Source organism: Podarcis melisellensis, assembly GCF_964234715.1.
Source record: "Podarcis melisellensis genome assembly, chromosome: 6".
Lineage (NCBI taxonomy): Eukaryota > Metazoa > Chordata > Lepidosauria > Squamata > Lacertidae > Podarcis > Podarcis melisellensis.
Genome location: NC_138538.1, coordinates 79389527 through 79407756, shown reverse-complemented (window position 1 = coordinate 79407756; position 18230 = coordinate 79389527). Strand labels below are relative to the sequence as shown.

Here is an 18230-nt window from a genome sequence, read left to right as displayed (position 1 = left end):
GCTGAATCCTCAGGGGTTGAATTTGGCCAAGTGGCTGGCTGGTTTTCAGCAGCCATTTGTTTCTTCCACAGTTGTACTGGATGTTCTGGATGTTATACAGTCATACCTTGGTTGTCAAATGCCTTGCAACTCGGATGTTTTGGCTCCCGAATGCTGCGAACTCGGAAGTGAGTGTTCCGGTTTGCAAACGTTATTTGGAACCTGAACGTCCGACGCGGCTTCTGCGGCTTCTAATTGAGTGCAGGAAGCTCCTTGGTTTCCAAACATTTTTGGAAGTCAAACTGACTTCCGGAATGGATTCCGTTCGAAAACCAAAGTACGACTGTACTGGTGACTTTTATTTATATTTGTTACCTTGATGTTTTTATGAAAACTCCTCAAGGATGATTGTCATTGCCAGCTAAATTAAATAAACACACAATGTTTACTGTTAAAGTTCCACTGCATTCAATGGTGTGTTTAGACTGCAGCATTAAACTCTCAAAAAGTGGTGCATCAGTGTTAATAATTACTTTTCTCGGGAAGGCTCAAACAGTAGTCTAAAAACAACAAACAAATGAAAAACAGATACAGCAGTTGTGAAAATCAAACGAACTTTTATCTACAGTGGTACCTCTGGTTACAAACTTAATTCATTCCAGAGGTCTGTTCTTAACCTGAAACCGTTCTTCACCTGAGGTACCACTTTAGCTAATGGAGCCTCCCCCTGCCATCGCACGATTTCTGTTCTCATCCTGAGGTAAAGTTCTTAACCCGAGGTACTACTTCTGGGTTAGCAGAGTCTGTAACCTGAAGTGTTTGTAAACCAAGGTGTTCGTTACCCGAGGTACTACTGTACTAAGTCCAAGAGCCACAGGAGTATAAAGGTTTGAAGAAACAGAAGAGGACAAGATAGTTAAGCTGTGCATCAGCTGATATATATTCCCCATTAGATACTGTCCAGGAAACAATGTACAGTGGTATCTCAGGTTACATACGCTTCAGGTTATATACACTTCAGGTTACAGACTCCACTAACCCAGAAATAGTACCTTGGGTTAAGAACTTTGCTTCAGGATGAGAACAGAAATCGTGCTCCGGCAGTGCGGCAGCAGCAGTAGACCCCATTAGCTAAAGTGGTGCTTCAGGTTAAGAACAGTTTCAGGTTAAGAACGGACCTCCGGAACAAATTAAGTACTTAACCCGAGGTACCACTGTAAGGCATTTAATTTCTTATTTAAAATAGTTATGTGCCGCTCTTCAATATCTAAATTCCAGAGTGGTTCATACTGACTTTTAAAATGTATCAAAATAATGCCATAAAGAATAAAAGCAGCATAGAGAGATAAATAGAGCACTATTTAGCAGTAAGGTATGTTAAGGTTTTATTCTTTATGTGTGAAAAGCATACATGTCTTTCAAAATTATATTTGCGTTCCACTCTGCCTCAGAGGAGCTTAGAGGGACATAGTATGGTGTTAAGCAAACAAGCAGAAAAATAAGTTAGGCTACATGTTATGTTAAATGTGTGCTTTCATTTAATGTGTCTCCACCCCACACCTATGCTGTAGTGGAGCTACTATAGCAGAGCCAGATAAGGATCATGACCGCTGTGTGGTGTTTTTTCAAAAAACAAAACCACGAACAACAGCAAAACCCGATGCTGGGGGCCCAGTGAAAATGACCTTTCCTTCCAAAGCTGTTAGAAATCCCAGGACTAACTGAGCAAAAGTATGAAATAGCAGTATTAATGTTTGTAGTTAAGATAACTCAATGTAAATATTACTCTTTTACAGGTGGATTACGCTGTAATAGCATCTCAGGCAGGAGTCACACTCAACAATCTTATGAGCCATGCACAGGAGCTAGTGGCAAAACTACGATCTCTGCAGTTTGATCTACGAGAGTTTGTGTGTCTCAAATTTTTGGTGCTATTCAGTTTAGGTAGGTACTGTCGCCATTTAGTTATTGTTTATATGTCTCAACATTATTACTTATATGTCTCAACATCACCTGTTTTTCTAAATTAGAGTGTATTGTTTGTCATTACTGATGTGGGCCCCTCCATGTGGAAAAATACACAATTATTGTATTATATTATATCCATAGTATGGTTCTCTGAGTGATGTAGAAAAAAGACTATATTATAGAAGACAAAAATATAAATTTTACCATTTTAAAAACACAGCAGAGATTTAAAAAAAAATTAGAGCAACTACATTCAAATTCATCTAGTCACATGGAGAGTTAAAATTATCACATAAGAGCTAAAATGTAAGACCAAGACAGCCATAGCACAAGCAGAGCCAAAGCATCAGAACCAGTCTTACAAAATGCTAATGTATAGTGAGACATTGTGACATCAGGTATGGAGCAGGTAAAGAGGTGGCTGGATCAGTTATGGAACTGAATTCCACAACCAAATTGACATCAAATGATTGACAAGTGAGTTGTCCTACACTTGGGAACCACAGTATAAAGGGTTTTGCCAGTCCTGTGCGTGGCATATGTGTTGGGCTGCTCTCATGGCCTGCAAGGTCTTTTGTGCATTGCTTCCCAAACTTCAGGCAACCAGCTGGCTGTCGGGCATTTGGAAAACACTGTGCGAAGGGCTTTGCAAGCCCTGAGCATAGGGCTGTACTGACTTTCTAATCGCCTGGACTGCGGAACAGGATGTCAAACTAATGGTCTCTTGTGCACTGTGCCTAGCCTCTGCTTGGAGAACTTTCCCCTCAAAGGATTTCCTTAGGCCTTTCTTGTCATCAGAGCATACCTAGAAATTCAAATGTCATTCTCAGCTGGCTGCGTTCTAACTTAATCCCCTCATCCTTCCTCTCATTTTGGAACTCAGCAGTTATTCCTGAATTTGGCAGATTCAAAACATGCACATTTTTAATATCGTAAACCAGGGTGGATTGACTGAAATCAAGATAATAAAATCACGAAGAAGAAGAAGAAGAAGAAGAAGAAGAAGAAGAAGAAGAAGAAGAAGAAGAAGAAGAAGAAAGACCAATTAATATAACTGATTTAAAGCAAAAGAAACAACAACTCACTAGTTTATTATTTAGATACAGTACTTCCTCAGTAAAAGTGCATAACTGGTTGCTTTAATCAAAAAAACGTTTATAATTAGGGTATTATCTCTGAAGCACTTCTTGAATTCAGGTGGTTACTAGGCATGATATAACCTAAAAAGTAACCTGGATTTATTAGTGGTCATTTGCCAGTCCCTGGCTCCTAGAATCAAGCCATTGGATCAATACATATAATATAGTGCCACATGGTGACAGATGAAGATGTTTTCCCTACAGTTTTCAAAGCAAAGCAACCTAAAAGCACCTTTCATAAGGTGATCAGGAGCTCAGAAGAGGGTTGCACATTTTGCTTTAAGAGATTGTGGGTTGGATCCAGAGTTAAGTGAGCATAGGGGCTCGTGGAAGCTGATTTTCTTCCCCATGGGCATCTCTTACCTTAGTTTGGAATGTAAGATATTTTCACACACATTAGGCAATGCAACCCAAACGTCTAAGGAGCTATGCAGCCTACTCTGTGATGAAATATTTAAAGAGATCCTTCGCACTTCAGTGGTATTTTAAATTAGCTGAATATCTGAATTACATTTGGAAAATGCTCACGTTTACTTTAAACAGTCTTTACGTTTGATCACTTTCATCAGCAGCTCCCAGTACTTTGCATTCATTTAGAACATCTACTATTCCGTGTCCTGTCACTTGAGGCTCTCTGGCAAGGAGACAATCTTGGTCTCAAATGAGACACTGAGTGCAACTCTCAGCATTTGGCACCTGGTTCTCTTAGTAACCTGAAACATTTGTGTTGCACCTTTCTACCCCTTATAAAGCAAGCAAGAAAGCAAATAAAAAAGATAAAAACAGAATAATCAAATAAGCACAGTAAGCAATAAATAATATATAACTACAAATATTAAAACCACAGCAAGCAGCCCCAAAAACAGTTAAAGGGATAGGACAACAGCCAGCCAGTCATTTAGCTCAAATACTCCCTTAAACATTATCATCTTAGCTTGCTGTCTTGATTTTTAGCATGAGGGAGTCACGTGAACTTCTTTTTGAGAAGAACTGCAGGGCCTTGGTACCCAAAAAAACTATGGCGTACGATTATGTGTGACCAAGGCCACAGTAACAACTAACCATTTTCTAAGTAAAGTTTGAAATCAGATACTCTCATTTCACATAGTAATAGCTGTTGCTAAATAATGGTGCAATCCTTCGTGTGCCTGCTTAAATAGTCCCTTTGGGTTCAGTAGGGCTCACTCCCAAGTAAGAGGGTATAGGATTGCTGCCTAAGATGTTTTCACAATGAATAGAATCACAGAATTGTAGGAAGGGACCCAAGGGTCATCTAGTCCAAACCCCTGCAATGCAGAAATAAAATAATAATCTGAACAAAAGTTGGTGTTTCATTTCTTACTTATTCCCTTGTTAATTTTTTTTAAAAAATCATTAACCATCGGTTCTAGCGTTGTCACATAGTTTTACTGAAAGTGAACTTTAAGACAAATTCCATTAATTTTGCTAGGGCAGAACAACAGAGATGTCAAATGCAGCTCATGACAATTAGTGAAAGCTCAGAATGACTTCGCACACACTCCTCAGTTACCACAAAATTTTGGCTGAAACCAAAACTTGAGATAAATCTGGGGGCAGGAGGAGAAAAATAAATCAAAGCCAGCTGGGATAATAACAAACTTTCTTGAGCATCCCTACTTTGGTCCTAAATATATTTTACTTAGAGGTAGGCCCTCGGCTTGGACTTCTTTCCACAATTTAGAATGTGGCCTAAAATTAATTTATCAAATTTTGGATCACTATAGCAGGAACTAGATTCAGTCATCCAGCAAAGTCAGACCTATGACTATAATAGTATTCTTTGAAATTGTTTACATTAGTTTTTTTGGTTTTTTACTTAAGGAACAAAAGTCGTTTTTCTTTAGCCTTTTGTTTTCAGGTGTGGCCTGACCGCTTCCCCTGTTTTTTCTGCCCTATTGCCAACAGTTCCAGCCATATCAATGGCAATCCAGTCATTGTTTTCCCTTTACCAAAACTTTCCATTTGTCCTGCTAGCTCTCATTACTCGAAGTCGGCAAGGGTGATTTGTCAAAGCTTCCATCTGAACAGTTTGTAAAGTGAAATGCCAATAGGAAGAAAGTTAGACATCATTTCACCCATGTCCAGTCACTTGTCTGTCTGCTGAGCTTAATGCTAGAATAGGCAGCGACTGATGGGTACTGTTCTCTTATCACTGTCAAGACCACAGATAAATGTACTTCATTTAAGAAATGAAGGCTTTATCAATGGGCAAATAATTGCAGAGCAACTATTGATCCCACGTCTCACTTAACAAGAGACAACTGGGACTTGTAGAAATGGTAAACATTTAATCATTATGTATGGCAAACAGCAGGCTTTTACTGAGAGCAAAGCGAGCATTAGTTTTTATGCAGGATACAGTGCCATCTTTTGTGACAGTTTGGGATGCTAATAAAAATCCTGAACCACAGTGACCCAAATCACTGTGTCAGGGAAAGCTGAATTCATTGCCACCTGTTAAAATATGCAAACGAGACACATTTACATATTTTTGTTTAACTTGCATAATTTATTCTGCTTCTGCTAAATGTTTCATTTTTGCTACTTTTCTCATTCATTCATTTTGTTTAAACCTTTTATTCTTTACCTATCACTGCTTTCAATGGAATATCCACACAATCTTTTGTAACTGTGGTCCATTTTTTCTTCCTATAGGATCACAGAATTGTATGGTTGGAAGGGACCCCAAGGGTCAAGTAGTCCAACCCCCTGCAATGCAGGAATCACATGATAGAATATGAGTGGCTTCAAGGGAAATACTTTTAGCATGTTTAACATGAGGACAAAATGACTCCATCACTCTAGGCTAGGGATGAAAAGATCTCTCAATTTCAATACTCTCAATTTCTCAATCTTAAAATCCGTTCTCCAGGTTTCTGCAGCTACTTGTAGTAGGGTATTTAAAAAAAAAAATCTCATGGAAATACTTCAGCATTTTAGTGTGAATTTCTGGCTTTATCTAATTTCTCTCCCCCCCCCCCATCCCTTCATATTTCTCAAAAGTTCTGCATATGCAGGAACCTCTATATTCACCGCCTAATTTCATTGTCCAGCAGTCTAGGGAGATGTAGAATGATTCTGAGAATTTTTCCTCATCTCACCAAAACTCAGATGGGCCTCAGATGGGCCTGGACCCCCCATGTTTACTTGTAGTTTTGCTTTCTATGGACTATGACAGCCATTTCAGTTAGCCAGGAATGTACAGGAGATCCATGTTGCCCTCAGCAAGTACTCGTGGCTATTCAGAGCCCTATTACAGTATTGCATGAATAATTTGCCATGAATGAATTGATTTACCTCAAGACATCTTAGGAGGGTAGAATTCATTTCTCCAATAGCTATGGAAAATCTTTGTAACATGCCTCACATTTTGTTGCCGGTATACTAGTCATATTTCACCAACTCAGCTAAAATAGGTAAGAAGTTGGTGTATACACTACTATTAGAATTTAGACAATGTTTTTAACTTTCTGCATATAATATCATAATTTGGAGGGGGGGATGTACTACGTAAGAGCCAAAAAGAGGCATATATCTTGCAACCTTATTTCTGAGTAACATATGTATTGGGAAGCTAATGCCAGAAAATATAAATTTCCTGAAATTTATGGAAGCACTTGGGATTCAGATAGGATTGATTAGCATTCAAGGGAGGTGACCGCTCAATATTTACACCACAGAGAGTTGGCAGAAGCAAATAATTGTACATAAAGCTGATGCTTGTCTTAATTAAAGTGGTATAATAGGTGTTGGGTAGGGTTGTTTTTTTCCTAGTGAGCAAAGCAGTTTAGCAATGACCAGATATAACTCATTTTGAAGTTCAGAGTTTAAACCTAATCAATATGTATTTATAACAAGGAAAGAAGTGAATAACATTTATTACAGGGTGGCAGCTAACAGTAATGGATAGGAGTGCCGATAGTTAAGCTTATTTTCTCCCCGCAAACAATCACATCTGACAAAATATTTACCCTAAGGGCTTTTTTATATATAATTGCTCTTATTAATTGCTTGCTTATGTCTTGGTACACTCCCCTTCACTTTTCCTAGGATTCAAAAACTGGTAGAACCTCGAAATGATGTTTATCCCACACACACTCGCCAAAGTCTGGTTGCTCCAACATATCTAGTATAAGAGCAGTGTGTGGTGCATTTGGAACAGCTGGTACAGAATACTCCTTTGAATGGTGATGAACACCAAGGGAGAAAACTGCAGCCAAATCAGACAGCCGCCCAATAATAAAGAAGCCCATTAAACTGTAGGGTAAAAGTGGTTGCTTTTCTTAATATGGTAAAGGGTCACAGTCTATATTTTTGTTGCAGCATAAACAGGGTAGTGTGAGGACCTGAATGCTAGTTAATGACTGTGTGTTACAAACTCATATCTCCATTCTTCAAAAGCTTGCCACTAAAAATAAATATCACGATATCAGCAGTGCAAAGTGTGAATTGGTCCTCAAATCACTGCAGCAAGGACTACAGTTTAGCAGCCACTTATACTATATAATATATTTAACATAATTCTTAATCTAACCAGTCACTGATTGCACTGGGCCTAAGGCATCTGAGACTGAGGAATCTCAGTTAACTTTGGAAATTGCGTAAATCAGTTATGAAGGCCCAACACCACCGCCTGTCTTCACGTCTTCATTTTCAAAATGCATTTAGAAACACTCAACATGCTACAGACAATATTTTAATCCAAAAATGACCTCGGTACCAGTTTGAAAGGTTGGCCTCGTTAGTCATCTGTCTTTCTCAATATGGTATGAGGAGCAACAGCTGAACACCCATAGCTCAACAATATGCCCATATTGCTTCTCCATAGCTGAGGTTCATAAATGTGCTTTGATTGTGCCCTAGCCTTTAGAGCAGGCTTCCCCAACCTGTTCCCCTCCAGATGTTTCAGACTGCACCAGTCCCAGCCAGCACAACTGCATGGTGCTGGGCTGATGAGAGTGTAACTCTATTGCAGTCAAAAACACCTCGAGGGCACCAGGTTGGGGAAGCGCTGCTTTAGAGGTTCACCTATCCACCCTGTGAGTTCCCCCTGCCATCTATCCTCAATATAAAAACTACATCCTTGTGTGTCATTGCCCATCCCATTAATAATCCATGTTCATGGTGCTACAAGAAAATGGAGGCAAATGGGTAGGGGGAATGTACCATCAAAGAATAATCTGGGAGTTTCTCCAACACGATTTGGTGATTTTCTCAATACCAGTGTGTATCCTTTAAAATTATCTGCAACTGCAATGCAGAATGTAGAGAATGATCCCCTATTATGAAACATAGCAAAAGCTAGGTTCCCGTGTAGGGAGACGGTGACTTACTTAGCACCCAGGTTAAGCTGATGGACAAAAAATTGAAAGCCTTTGTATGGATTAGGTGAAAATTTCCTTGGTTTTGAGGAGACTGCAGACACCCAACTACAGACACGAGAATCAACACATATCATCCATACCCAGGATTGTGGTGAAGTTCTCTCCATCTTAAGCATGATCTTTAGCCAAAGTCCTTCCTGTACTTTTGGATTATGGTTAAGTCATCTTAGCCACAATCCTAGGTTCAGATAATACACACAACCAAACCTTGATTAAGCTGCTGCACCACACTACACTGAAAGGACTGGGGAAGAGCAAAGTAGGTGCAAGCTCCTCTCTGGGACATTTGCACAGTCCTGGTAAGCCATGGTTTGGTTTACCATCACATGTGAATGAGGCCACTGTTTGTGTGCTATTTTGAAGTTGCATTATACTTGCCCACTCCTACTGGGAATAGCTCAACATCATTGCCCAAGCTACGGCTTGGGAGCCTGTCGTTGCTTTACTTGGTGATAACAGTGATTAAACCTGCATGCACACTCTGCAACCGAGCTTTGCCCCTTAAAATATTTCCATTCTAATGCCTGATCAGCCGTGGATGGCATGGAGTAGCTGGGCTGCTCACCTGAGCTCTGTCTTGGTACCAAGGTGGAGATGCATGGCAGCAAGGTTGGCGTGGTGCAAATGTGTTGGCAGAGTTGATCCGGCACTCCTACTGACACTTTTGCACTATGCCAACTTCACTACAACCATGCCATTCACCCTTTTCATCCTGGTATGCTGCAGCGAGTCAGCTAGCTAGTGGTGAGGTGAGCTGTGCAGCTGCAGCCATGCCATCTGCCACTGCACACGACACCATGACTGCATGGAGAGAATATGAACCAAATTTTGGAATGAATTGAATTGGCACTGAAGTCAATACGTACCTGTAAATTAGGCAGAATTGAACCACTGGATAAGGAGAACAGTTTTGATGCAAATCTGAATTACAATCTACAGATTAAATTAGTGGTTTCTGCTAATTAATTCTTTTCAGCCGTCTTGAAATCCTACCAATTTCTTACCAAATTTCTCTCCTTTCTTTTTGGACTGCAAGGTATATGATAAGAGCAAATTAATCCTTCCAGTACAAAACAGACCAGCTTTTGGTAACCTTTTTAAAAGAAACTTTTTTTAAAAAAAATGAAACATTGTGTTGTGTCCTTTAGCACTATTACGGGACTCAGTCTGTTAGGACATATTGGGCGATTATAGGCCAGTCTTTTCAGAAAAAGCCATGGGTTTCAAGTTAGCAGTAACCATCTATCAATTCCAGAGATTATGGCATGATTTACTGTCCCGGCATGGTGTATTCTCTGATTTTCTGCCTCCTATGAAACATTGTGCTTTCCTTTTCTATTGATGTATCAACTATAATAGTTACAAGCAGCTACAGAAAAATCAATAGTGGACTTTCATTACTGAGCACATAAAGTAAAAGAGGACCCACGCTGTGATAGTCTCTCGCTGTTAAATAGTCACTGACTGCAAGGTACACAATAAATGTCTGTTATTTTGGTCTAAATGAAGGATGTCTGAATTTGAAACATCAAGTATCTCAGATTTTGGACACAACCAGGGCTTCAAGTCAGGTTATCCTAGCTAGCAATTCTTTCCCAAGGCAGGTAACAAGACCAATCTGTCTTTCCTACGGTGGGATCTGGGTGTTGTGCCTTTTAAAGGCTAAATGGGAAAAATGAACATTCAAATGACATTTTCCATGTGTATTGTGTTGCAATCCCTCTGATGTGTCCGCCTGGGTTGAACTGTGCATTTTAATTGTGTTAATGTTCACCGTATCTCAAGAGTACCCTTTGGCCTAAGCTGAATGGTGCAATAACCTGTGTGTTGAGCACTTAGAAAAGCAACAATGATCAGGGGAGGAGAAAAGGTTATAGGGTATCACTATAAATGGCTTAATTTAGGGATCAGGAACATGTATTAGAAGAATAGGATGCCGTGGAATAGTATTAGAGAGCAGAAGCTGTAACATATTTTTCATTTTCATATTTTTATATTCCATAATGTCAGCCCATGAATGACAACAAAACTAATATTTCCGAAATGCTTCATGTTTCATGGATGTTTGACCCTATAAACGTTTCATGTTAAGAAATGAATTCCTGGCTCTGAGTAGTGCACAAAAGTTCCTTCTTATCCTTTAAGGCTTCCTAGCAATTGCAGTGAAAAAGAGTTATTGCTAATCTCAAAAGTTCAAAATCAGAAGACTGCTCCTTTGGAATCATTATTTTTATGTAAGTTTAGTTGTTGTTTTTAATGGGGAAATACCACTTCAATGTGACACATCTCCCTCTAATTCTTCTGAGGTTTACTGAAGTACAACAACACAAAGCTGAATAAATGAAAAATAATGTTGACTTCTAGAAGTTCCAAGTTTCCCAAATTCCAGAATTTTATCACATGATGGCCTATTCAGAAAAGTGGATATCCAGTATTTACAGTTTGACTGAAAGTACTGTTTCCCTGTTGTTGTTTTCCAAAGTTATAAAAACTTCCCCTTAGAGAACATGAGATGCGCAAACACATTTTGAAAATCATAAAGAGGTGGCTTTACGCAGTGTTTGACCTAGAAGTGTCCCATAGTTGAACTTATATGGGTCTAGAAAGCAGTAAAGAGCTATTGTGATAATCTTAATGTGATGCGGAGGGGGAATTAGAACCGGGAAAATTCAGAATACAACCCCTTCTATATCAAAGCTCAGCCCCTTCCAAAGTTGGGCCTGGATCATATTTGGGTTTGATCCTCCAGCAAGACCTTGTTGCTGCCACATGCTATCCTCTCCCTGCTGCACAGTCTCTTTCCCTGCTATGTTTACCACTAAACCATACCCGATAATTGTAGTGCATCGGTAAGAGCAAGGTACTGGGGAAATTTCGAAAGCAGTGTTCCAGGTGCTAGACTAGGAAACAGTTTTCCAGGGCACATCGGTCCATAATATACCTCATTGCTCTGCTGCTTCCATGTAGTCTGATGGAAAAGGCAGCAAGAGAAGGGGGTGTGTTTTTAGCACAGTAGGCTGGGAATCTGTCTGGGCAGGGAAGAAGCATTAACTGGGGTAGGGGAAACAGCTGAACCCATTTCCAAATCAAGCGGGGGGGGGGGGTGTTTGCCCACTATTTGTGTTAAATGGCAGGTTTCTGTAGCGAGAGATGCTGCTCAATCCTGCCACAAGGCAAATGCATATACACTATGGATCCACAGATACAAATGAGACATTTCCCAAGGCATATGTGCATATATCTGTGCATATATTATTAAATTACATAGGCCAGGGGCCAAAAGGTTATGTTTGGGTTTCATCCACACTGGGAGACCTTTGCCTGTCCCATTGGAACCTCTTTCGCATCCCAAAAACCTGCCTCTGAATATCAGAGAATCACATGAGACAACATTCAAAAACCAGAAGCGGATGCATTTAGAAAAAGCTGGCCATGTGCACCCCTGCACAAAAACATGCTTTCCATTTGCACACTGGGCTCTTTAGATCCCAGCCATTATATACCAACACTTATTAATGTTAACTTGGCATTAGCAACCTCTTGAGGAAATCGGGCATCAACAATGCAGTTTTTGTCCCCTTGTTGTTGATTAGTCAGAAACTACATTCTAGTCAGTCCCTGAGTCATATCTCCTTTCTTTTGGCATGCAATCTTAATAGCGATGCTTCACAGAAGAGGAAGCACGTAAATGCCCTTGAAGTCTGATCATTCTTTTAGCTTAATGCATACTCAGGCAATGAAACATTATTATTGAGACATTTTCTTCCAGTGGCTGTACTGGTGATTAGTAGGGTGAATAGCTGCTGACTCAGGCTATCAGTGGCTCAGCATCCTTTGATCCCAAAAGGAGTGCTTCCATGTGGTTTGTTGTGAACCACAGCGCTAAAAAAAAAAATGTGTTCCACTTGGTCTGTCATAATTTGTGCCAACATGAAGAGTGTTTTATTTCATCTTGACGTCATCTGGTGCCACAACCTATAGAACCTTTAAAGCCAGCGTGGAGAACCTGGGGCCCTCAAGATGGAGCTGGAATACAACTCCCATCATCCCAGACCCTGTGGGTTATTTGGAGTTGGCGTCCCAACAACCTGTGGCACGCCAGAGGTTCCCCATCCCTGATCTAAGCACTCCTGCTCACTTACTTCAGATCTGGATTGCAAGATCACCGAAACAGCTTTAGTATATGTAAACTTTAAACACACATATTTCAACCAAGGAACCTGCTGTGGGAGGAGGCCCACTGTATTTGGGGCACATATATAAAACTAGGTTTTTTAAGTACCTAGACAGCATCTTAAAAAGCAGAGACATCACCTTGCCAACAAAGGTCCGTATAGCTAAAGCTATGGTTTTCCCAGTAGTGATGTATGGAAATGAGAGCTGGACCATAAAGAAGGCTGATCGCCAAAGAATTGATGCTTTTGAATTATGGTGCTGGAGGAGACTCTTGAGAGTCCCATGGACTGCAAGAAGATCAAACCTATCCATTCTGAAGGAAATCAGCCCTGAGTGCTCACTGGAAGGACAGATCCTGAAGCTGAGGCTCCAGTACTTTGGCCACCTCATGAGAAGAGAAGACTCCCTGGAAAAGACCCTGATGTTGGGAAAGATGGAGGGCACAAGGAGAAGGGGACAACAGAGGACGAGATGGTTGGACAGTGTTCTCAAAGCTATCAGCATGAGTTTGACCAAACTGTGAGAGGCAGTGGAAGACAGGAGTGCCTGGCGTGCTCTGGTCCATGGGGTCACGAAGAGTCGGACACAACTAAACGACTAAACAACAAACAATATAAAACTATTTTTCTGGTTTTCAGTAGAAGCTGGATTTGTACTGCCCTACTTGGCTAGCTGCTATATCAGTCACAAAGCCACTCCACCCTACCTTATCTGAGCAATTTTTAAAGCATCAAAGGTGTTGCAGATAAACCTGCCAAGCATCACGCCATCTCCCCTGCCTTCTCAGAGAAGTTAAAAAAGAAAAGAAAATCATTGAAAAATAAAGTTGCAAACAAATATTTGAACCGATAAGGAAAATGCTTCAGAATAAAGACAAAGAGGGCAACTCACCAAAAGCTAGGGGGAGTAGCAAATAAGTCAGCATTTGATCAAGGAGTTCATGTGCTCCTTTAAGGAGGGAACACAGGACAGGAAAAGTATTAACTACACAGCAGAGGGAGGGAAACCAATTCCCACTTGTTCCCGCATGCTTCTGTAAACAACCTAGTATAGGTTCTCTCAAATCCTATAGCTTAGCAAATCTTTCTCATGCAGGGTTTCATATTGTATTGCTTTGTTAGGGTCCTTACTACTGTGGAATCCCCAGCCCACTGTCATTATAACAATTAGCAAAGCTAACATTTTAAGCCACTCTCATAAAAGCTTGAAATGCCATTAATTACATGCAAATATTCCCCCCATCCCAGAGACCAGAGGAATACCTTTGAGCTAATATTTATAACAAGAAGTGTTCAACTGAGATCTCTTGTAATTTTCATCATACCTGAGGCTGTTTTCCTCATTCGATTAGCTGAATTTATCCTGAGGCAAGCCAGACATCTAGTACCAGCTAAATTCAACAACTGGAGCTTAAAATTTGGCTTAATATATCCCCATTTGGATCTGCCTGCTTAATTCTCTTTCATATGATAACATTGGTTTATTCATACCACGGACTTGCCACTTGAATGAACTTAACCACATATCTTATTCTAACAACGTAAGAAAACTTCATGGGAGAAAAATCATGTAAGTTCCCAAACGAAACTAAAATGAAAAGTTGAGTATGAGATATAAATATTTTGTAGAGTGATGGCAGAATTTATTCCCCAGGAAAAACTATTTTTTCCATTTTCCCTTTTGGCAGATATGGATTAATTTTCTAAATGTACATGGACTGGCTCATGGGGTTTCTATAAAAAATGCAGAGCTTTGCTTTGACCACAGAAAACATTTATGTAGATGACTTTCTTCAGAAAAGAAAAGAAAATGCTTCTGTTTCTTTTTACGCAGGTGCATTTACCACTTTGGAAAAGTTGTTATGGTTTGTTCCTTAGACTTTTCATCAAAACAGCTAAGACTTAAGTTTCCAAGTGAAACATTCACTATAGTCATTCTCTGCAGTTGGCAAGAGAACATAATAAATGCCCTGTTGGATCAGACCAAAGGCGCGTCCAGCATTCTATTCTCCAAATGCTCATCTAGATGCTTATGGGACATCCACAAGATATGAGTGTGATAGCCCTCTCTCTTACTCATGATCCCCTGGTATTCCAGAGATATACTCAAATGAACATATGGATATACCCCACCCATAAGGTGCTTCTTCCCCATTTGGTTCACAGGAGAAGTCATCTCTCTATAGTGGTTCCATTTATTGAATCAACTGCTCCCTCAGTGGTGGAAGAAAGGCATATGCTAGGATGCACACGCATCTTCCCATGTTCAAAACACAAAGCCCTGGAATTGCAAAAGAAGTTCTTCCCACATATTCATTGCAGCATGTAGTGATTTGTTACAAGAGACAGCCCAAAATGCCCATCTCTGTATGTCAAAAAGACATTGTTCTTGGTTCAAAGGGTTTCCAATCTAGCAAAAGAAAGAAGGCATAGATGATCTGTTGTGAAAGAAGGTACCATTTTACATGCTTTTTCAAAAAAAAAAAAATTAAAATGAAGAGAATCATAATTTTAAATAATGCACCCGGCAGTCTGATGCCATAAAATGTTGTAAAATGTGCTTTTATTTGAGTTGTGAACTGGTCTGTAACAAATTGTAATTCTAGCTATCCTTAACAGTTAGAAGCTGAAATGGGATTCACACCAATAATTGCAGCATTCCTCTACTATGTAAGCATCTTAAGCTGCATTTAAGAGAAAATATCATTGAGCCTAGCCTATTATTTCTGCATGATTGAAGCACACTGGTTGTTGTAATGCACTTTAAAAAGACAAGACTTCCAAAACAATGTATCCATTATTTGACACTCCAATGAACTTTAAAATATTTTATGTCCACAGTAAAAAAAGGGAGAGAGGGAGGGAGAGGGAGAGAGAGGGAGGGAGAGAGAGAAATTACGCTTGTGTACTTGGTTTTAGGCCAGGGACAAAAGTTTCAAGTATTAGTGTCCTTGGCCCAGGTTGCTCACTTGTGGGTTCAATTTTTAAATAAATAAAAACAAATCTCCTACTTGCCAGAACCTCAAGAAATTAAAGGCCACCATCATTCTCCTTATATAGAAAATGTTGACTGCTCGTCAGCTGTTCACTTGTTGGCATTTCCTGCTTGCTAATTTTATTGGGTCTTTTTAGTCTTTTACTTTGAAAAGGTGTGACAGCAGCTAGCAGCATCCATGACCTTATCTTCTATTCCCACCCATCTGAGAGTGGGTCTTTCCACCTTACTTCCTATGAGAAATACTGTGGTCATCTATCTAGTTTACCTTTTTCCTTCAGATTTTGAGGCCTACTTGACAGCAGGGGTGCCAACTTGAATAAATGTATCCATATCTGTATTTACAAAGCCTACATACATTTAAAAATAAACCATCTTATGGCTAGTTTCCGTTGGCTGCTGCTACTTCAGCATATTTCCTCCCAGATACTGATTTCCTGAATTAGTTGCATTGCTGATCTCACCAAATCAGGGACCACACAGTGAACACAATGATGTTACAAACCTAATAAGATATGGCTATATGATTATGTCAGCGAGGACAACTGAGAATAAATTGTGTAAATAGTTTTCAAGGGAAGTTAATTTATTTTCAATGCACATCTTGGATGTTGTACAGCTAACAAGGTGTGTTGGGGGGGGGAATCACTAAAACTGAGAGGCCATGTCTCAGCACTTCCAAAAAATACTTGTGAAAGACTTGGAGTAGTTGCAGCTGGCTGATTAATCCACATAATATCTCACAAACGAATGTGTGATTTGATACCATGGAAAAGCATTAAATTGTATGCAGCTAAGTTATACACAGAGTATACTCATTGCATGGGAATCGGGTGGTGCTGTGGGTTAAACCACAGAGCCGAGGACTTGCCAATCAGAAGGTTGGCGGTTCAAATCCCCGCAACAGGGATGAGCTCCCGTTGCTCGGTCCCAGCTCCTGCCAACCTGGCAGTTCGAAAGCACGTCAAAGTGCAAGTAGATATAGGTACCGCTCCAGTGGGAAGGGAAACGGCGTTTCCGTGCACAGCTCTGGTTCGCCAGAAGCGGCTTAGTCATGCTGGCCACATGACCTGGAAGCTGGAAGCCGACTCCATTGGCCAATAAAGCGAGATGAGCGCCGCAACCCCAAAGTCGGCCACGACTGGACCTAATGGTCAGGGGTCCCTTTACCTTTTATACTCATTGCAACACATGAAACTGAACTAATCATGTCCATTAATTTATTTTCAGGGTATGACTAACAGTAGATATAATCCATTAGACTGAATCCAGTGCTACAGCTCCATTGGTCTAAAGACTTCCATGTGCATAGTGGAACTTCCTCTCCCTATTCCCCCCTCCACCACCATCACCACACACCCTAAGAAACAGCCCTGAGGTGTTTGAGGACCCCCCTGAACAGATTTGGGGGGTGTATGGGGAGAGGAAATGGAAGTTGCGCTGCACCAGTGGAACCCACTGGCACAGCATTGGGTTCTAAGGTAACATGAGACAAAGTGTCTAAGGTAACATGAGACAATACAATCGTTCTGCCTGAGGTAATGAGAGGCAGTACCAAAACTCCATCTGAAGCAATACAAAAGCCTACGGTGTGTTACCTGTGAATGGCAAGTTACACATGCATGTTACCACCATGCTTAAGTGATTTGCATGCATCTATGAAGTAATGCTATCTGTGGAGGTGGTCTTATGGCAGCAACATAGGAAAACACCCGTAGCATTGTATCTTCGTTCTTCAAGGCCTGACTTCTGATCTTTTCTGTGTGGTTATGTTCTATATTGACCAAGTAAGAGGCCTATTTATTACACTTGCTTTTGGTTATTTAACTACATTCCACTATACATGAAGGTACAAAGCTGTGAGGGCCATGTGTTCAATAAGTGCACCCAGTAAGATATCCAAGATGTGCAATGAAAATAAATTAACTTTCTTTGAAAAGTACTTACACAGCTCCAGCACAGTAACCATTTTCAGACTTAAATCTCTCATTCCCTTTCATTTTTCCTTTTCAAAATTCCCAAACCAGTCTGCATTCTCTATAGATTAATAGTGCACCAAATTTGAGTTTTTCATGTCTTGAATATAAGAGGGGAAGGAAGCCTCTCTGAAACCTAAATATTTTTATATTTCTCCCCCTCTAAAGGCCAGACCCATTTTTTTTTAAAAAAATATGCTAACGCACTCTGTGCAAGCTGAATTTCATATGCAGAAGCTGGAGCTCAAATCTCTGCTTTGTGGGGGAGGGACAAACCATTGAAAATTGGGAATGCTGACAGACCTTTAGAGTGACTACAGAACTAATACTGGCACCTCTATTTAAAAAATAGTCTTTATCTTCAGAAGTAAACTATAGAGGAGACAAAATTCAGTGTTTTGACAGAAATGCTACTGCAAGTGCTTGTAAAAAAAGTAATATATTCCACAAGACCTCAGGGTTTACTCTCCAATAAGGATTGGGAAAGAGATGCGCCCCACTGTGAGCACACAGTAAGACGGTTTCACATAAAAAGTTGGTAATTAGTCCCTGAGTGAATAAAGTGGAAGAGATAAGAGATTGGTACTTACTGA

At 40.2% G+C, this 18230-nt stretch overlaps 1 protein-coding gene and 1 long non-coding RNA gene across 12 annotated transcripts in view; one reads left to right on the top strand and one right to left on the bottom strand.

The window, feature by feature from the left end:
* Positions 1–18230, top strand: part of NR5A2 (nuclear receptor subfamily 5 group A member 2) — a 302503-nt gene that overhangs the window by 90781 nt on the left and 193492 nt on the right. For all 4 annotated transcript variants that reach the window (XR_014169294.1, XM_081914910.1, XM_081914909.1 and 1 more), the window contains exon 6: positions 1776–1923. Coding sequence is in view for 3 of the 4 variants with exons in the window: in XM_081914910.1 (XP_081771036.1) it covers positions 1776–1923 (148 nt within the window). In the remaining variant the exon portion in view is untranslated. The remainder of the gene's footprint in view (positions 1–1775; positions 1924–18230) is intronic.
* LOC309371880 overlaps positions 1–18230 on the bottom strand; it is a 124519-nt gene that overhangs the window by 51570 nt on the left and 54719 nt on the right. The gene's annotated exons all lie outside the window — the stretch shown is intronic.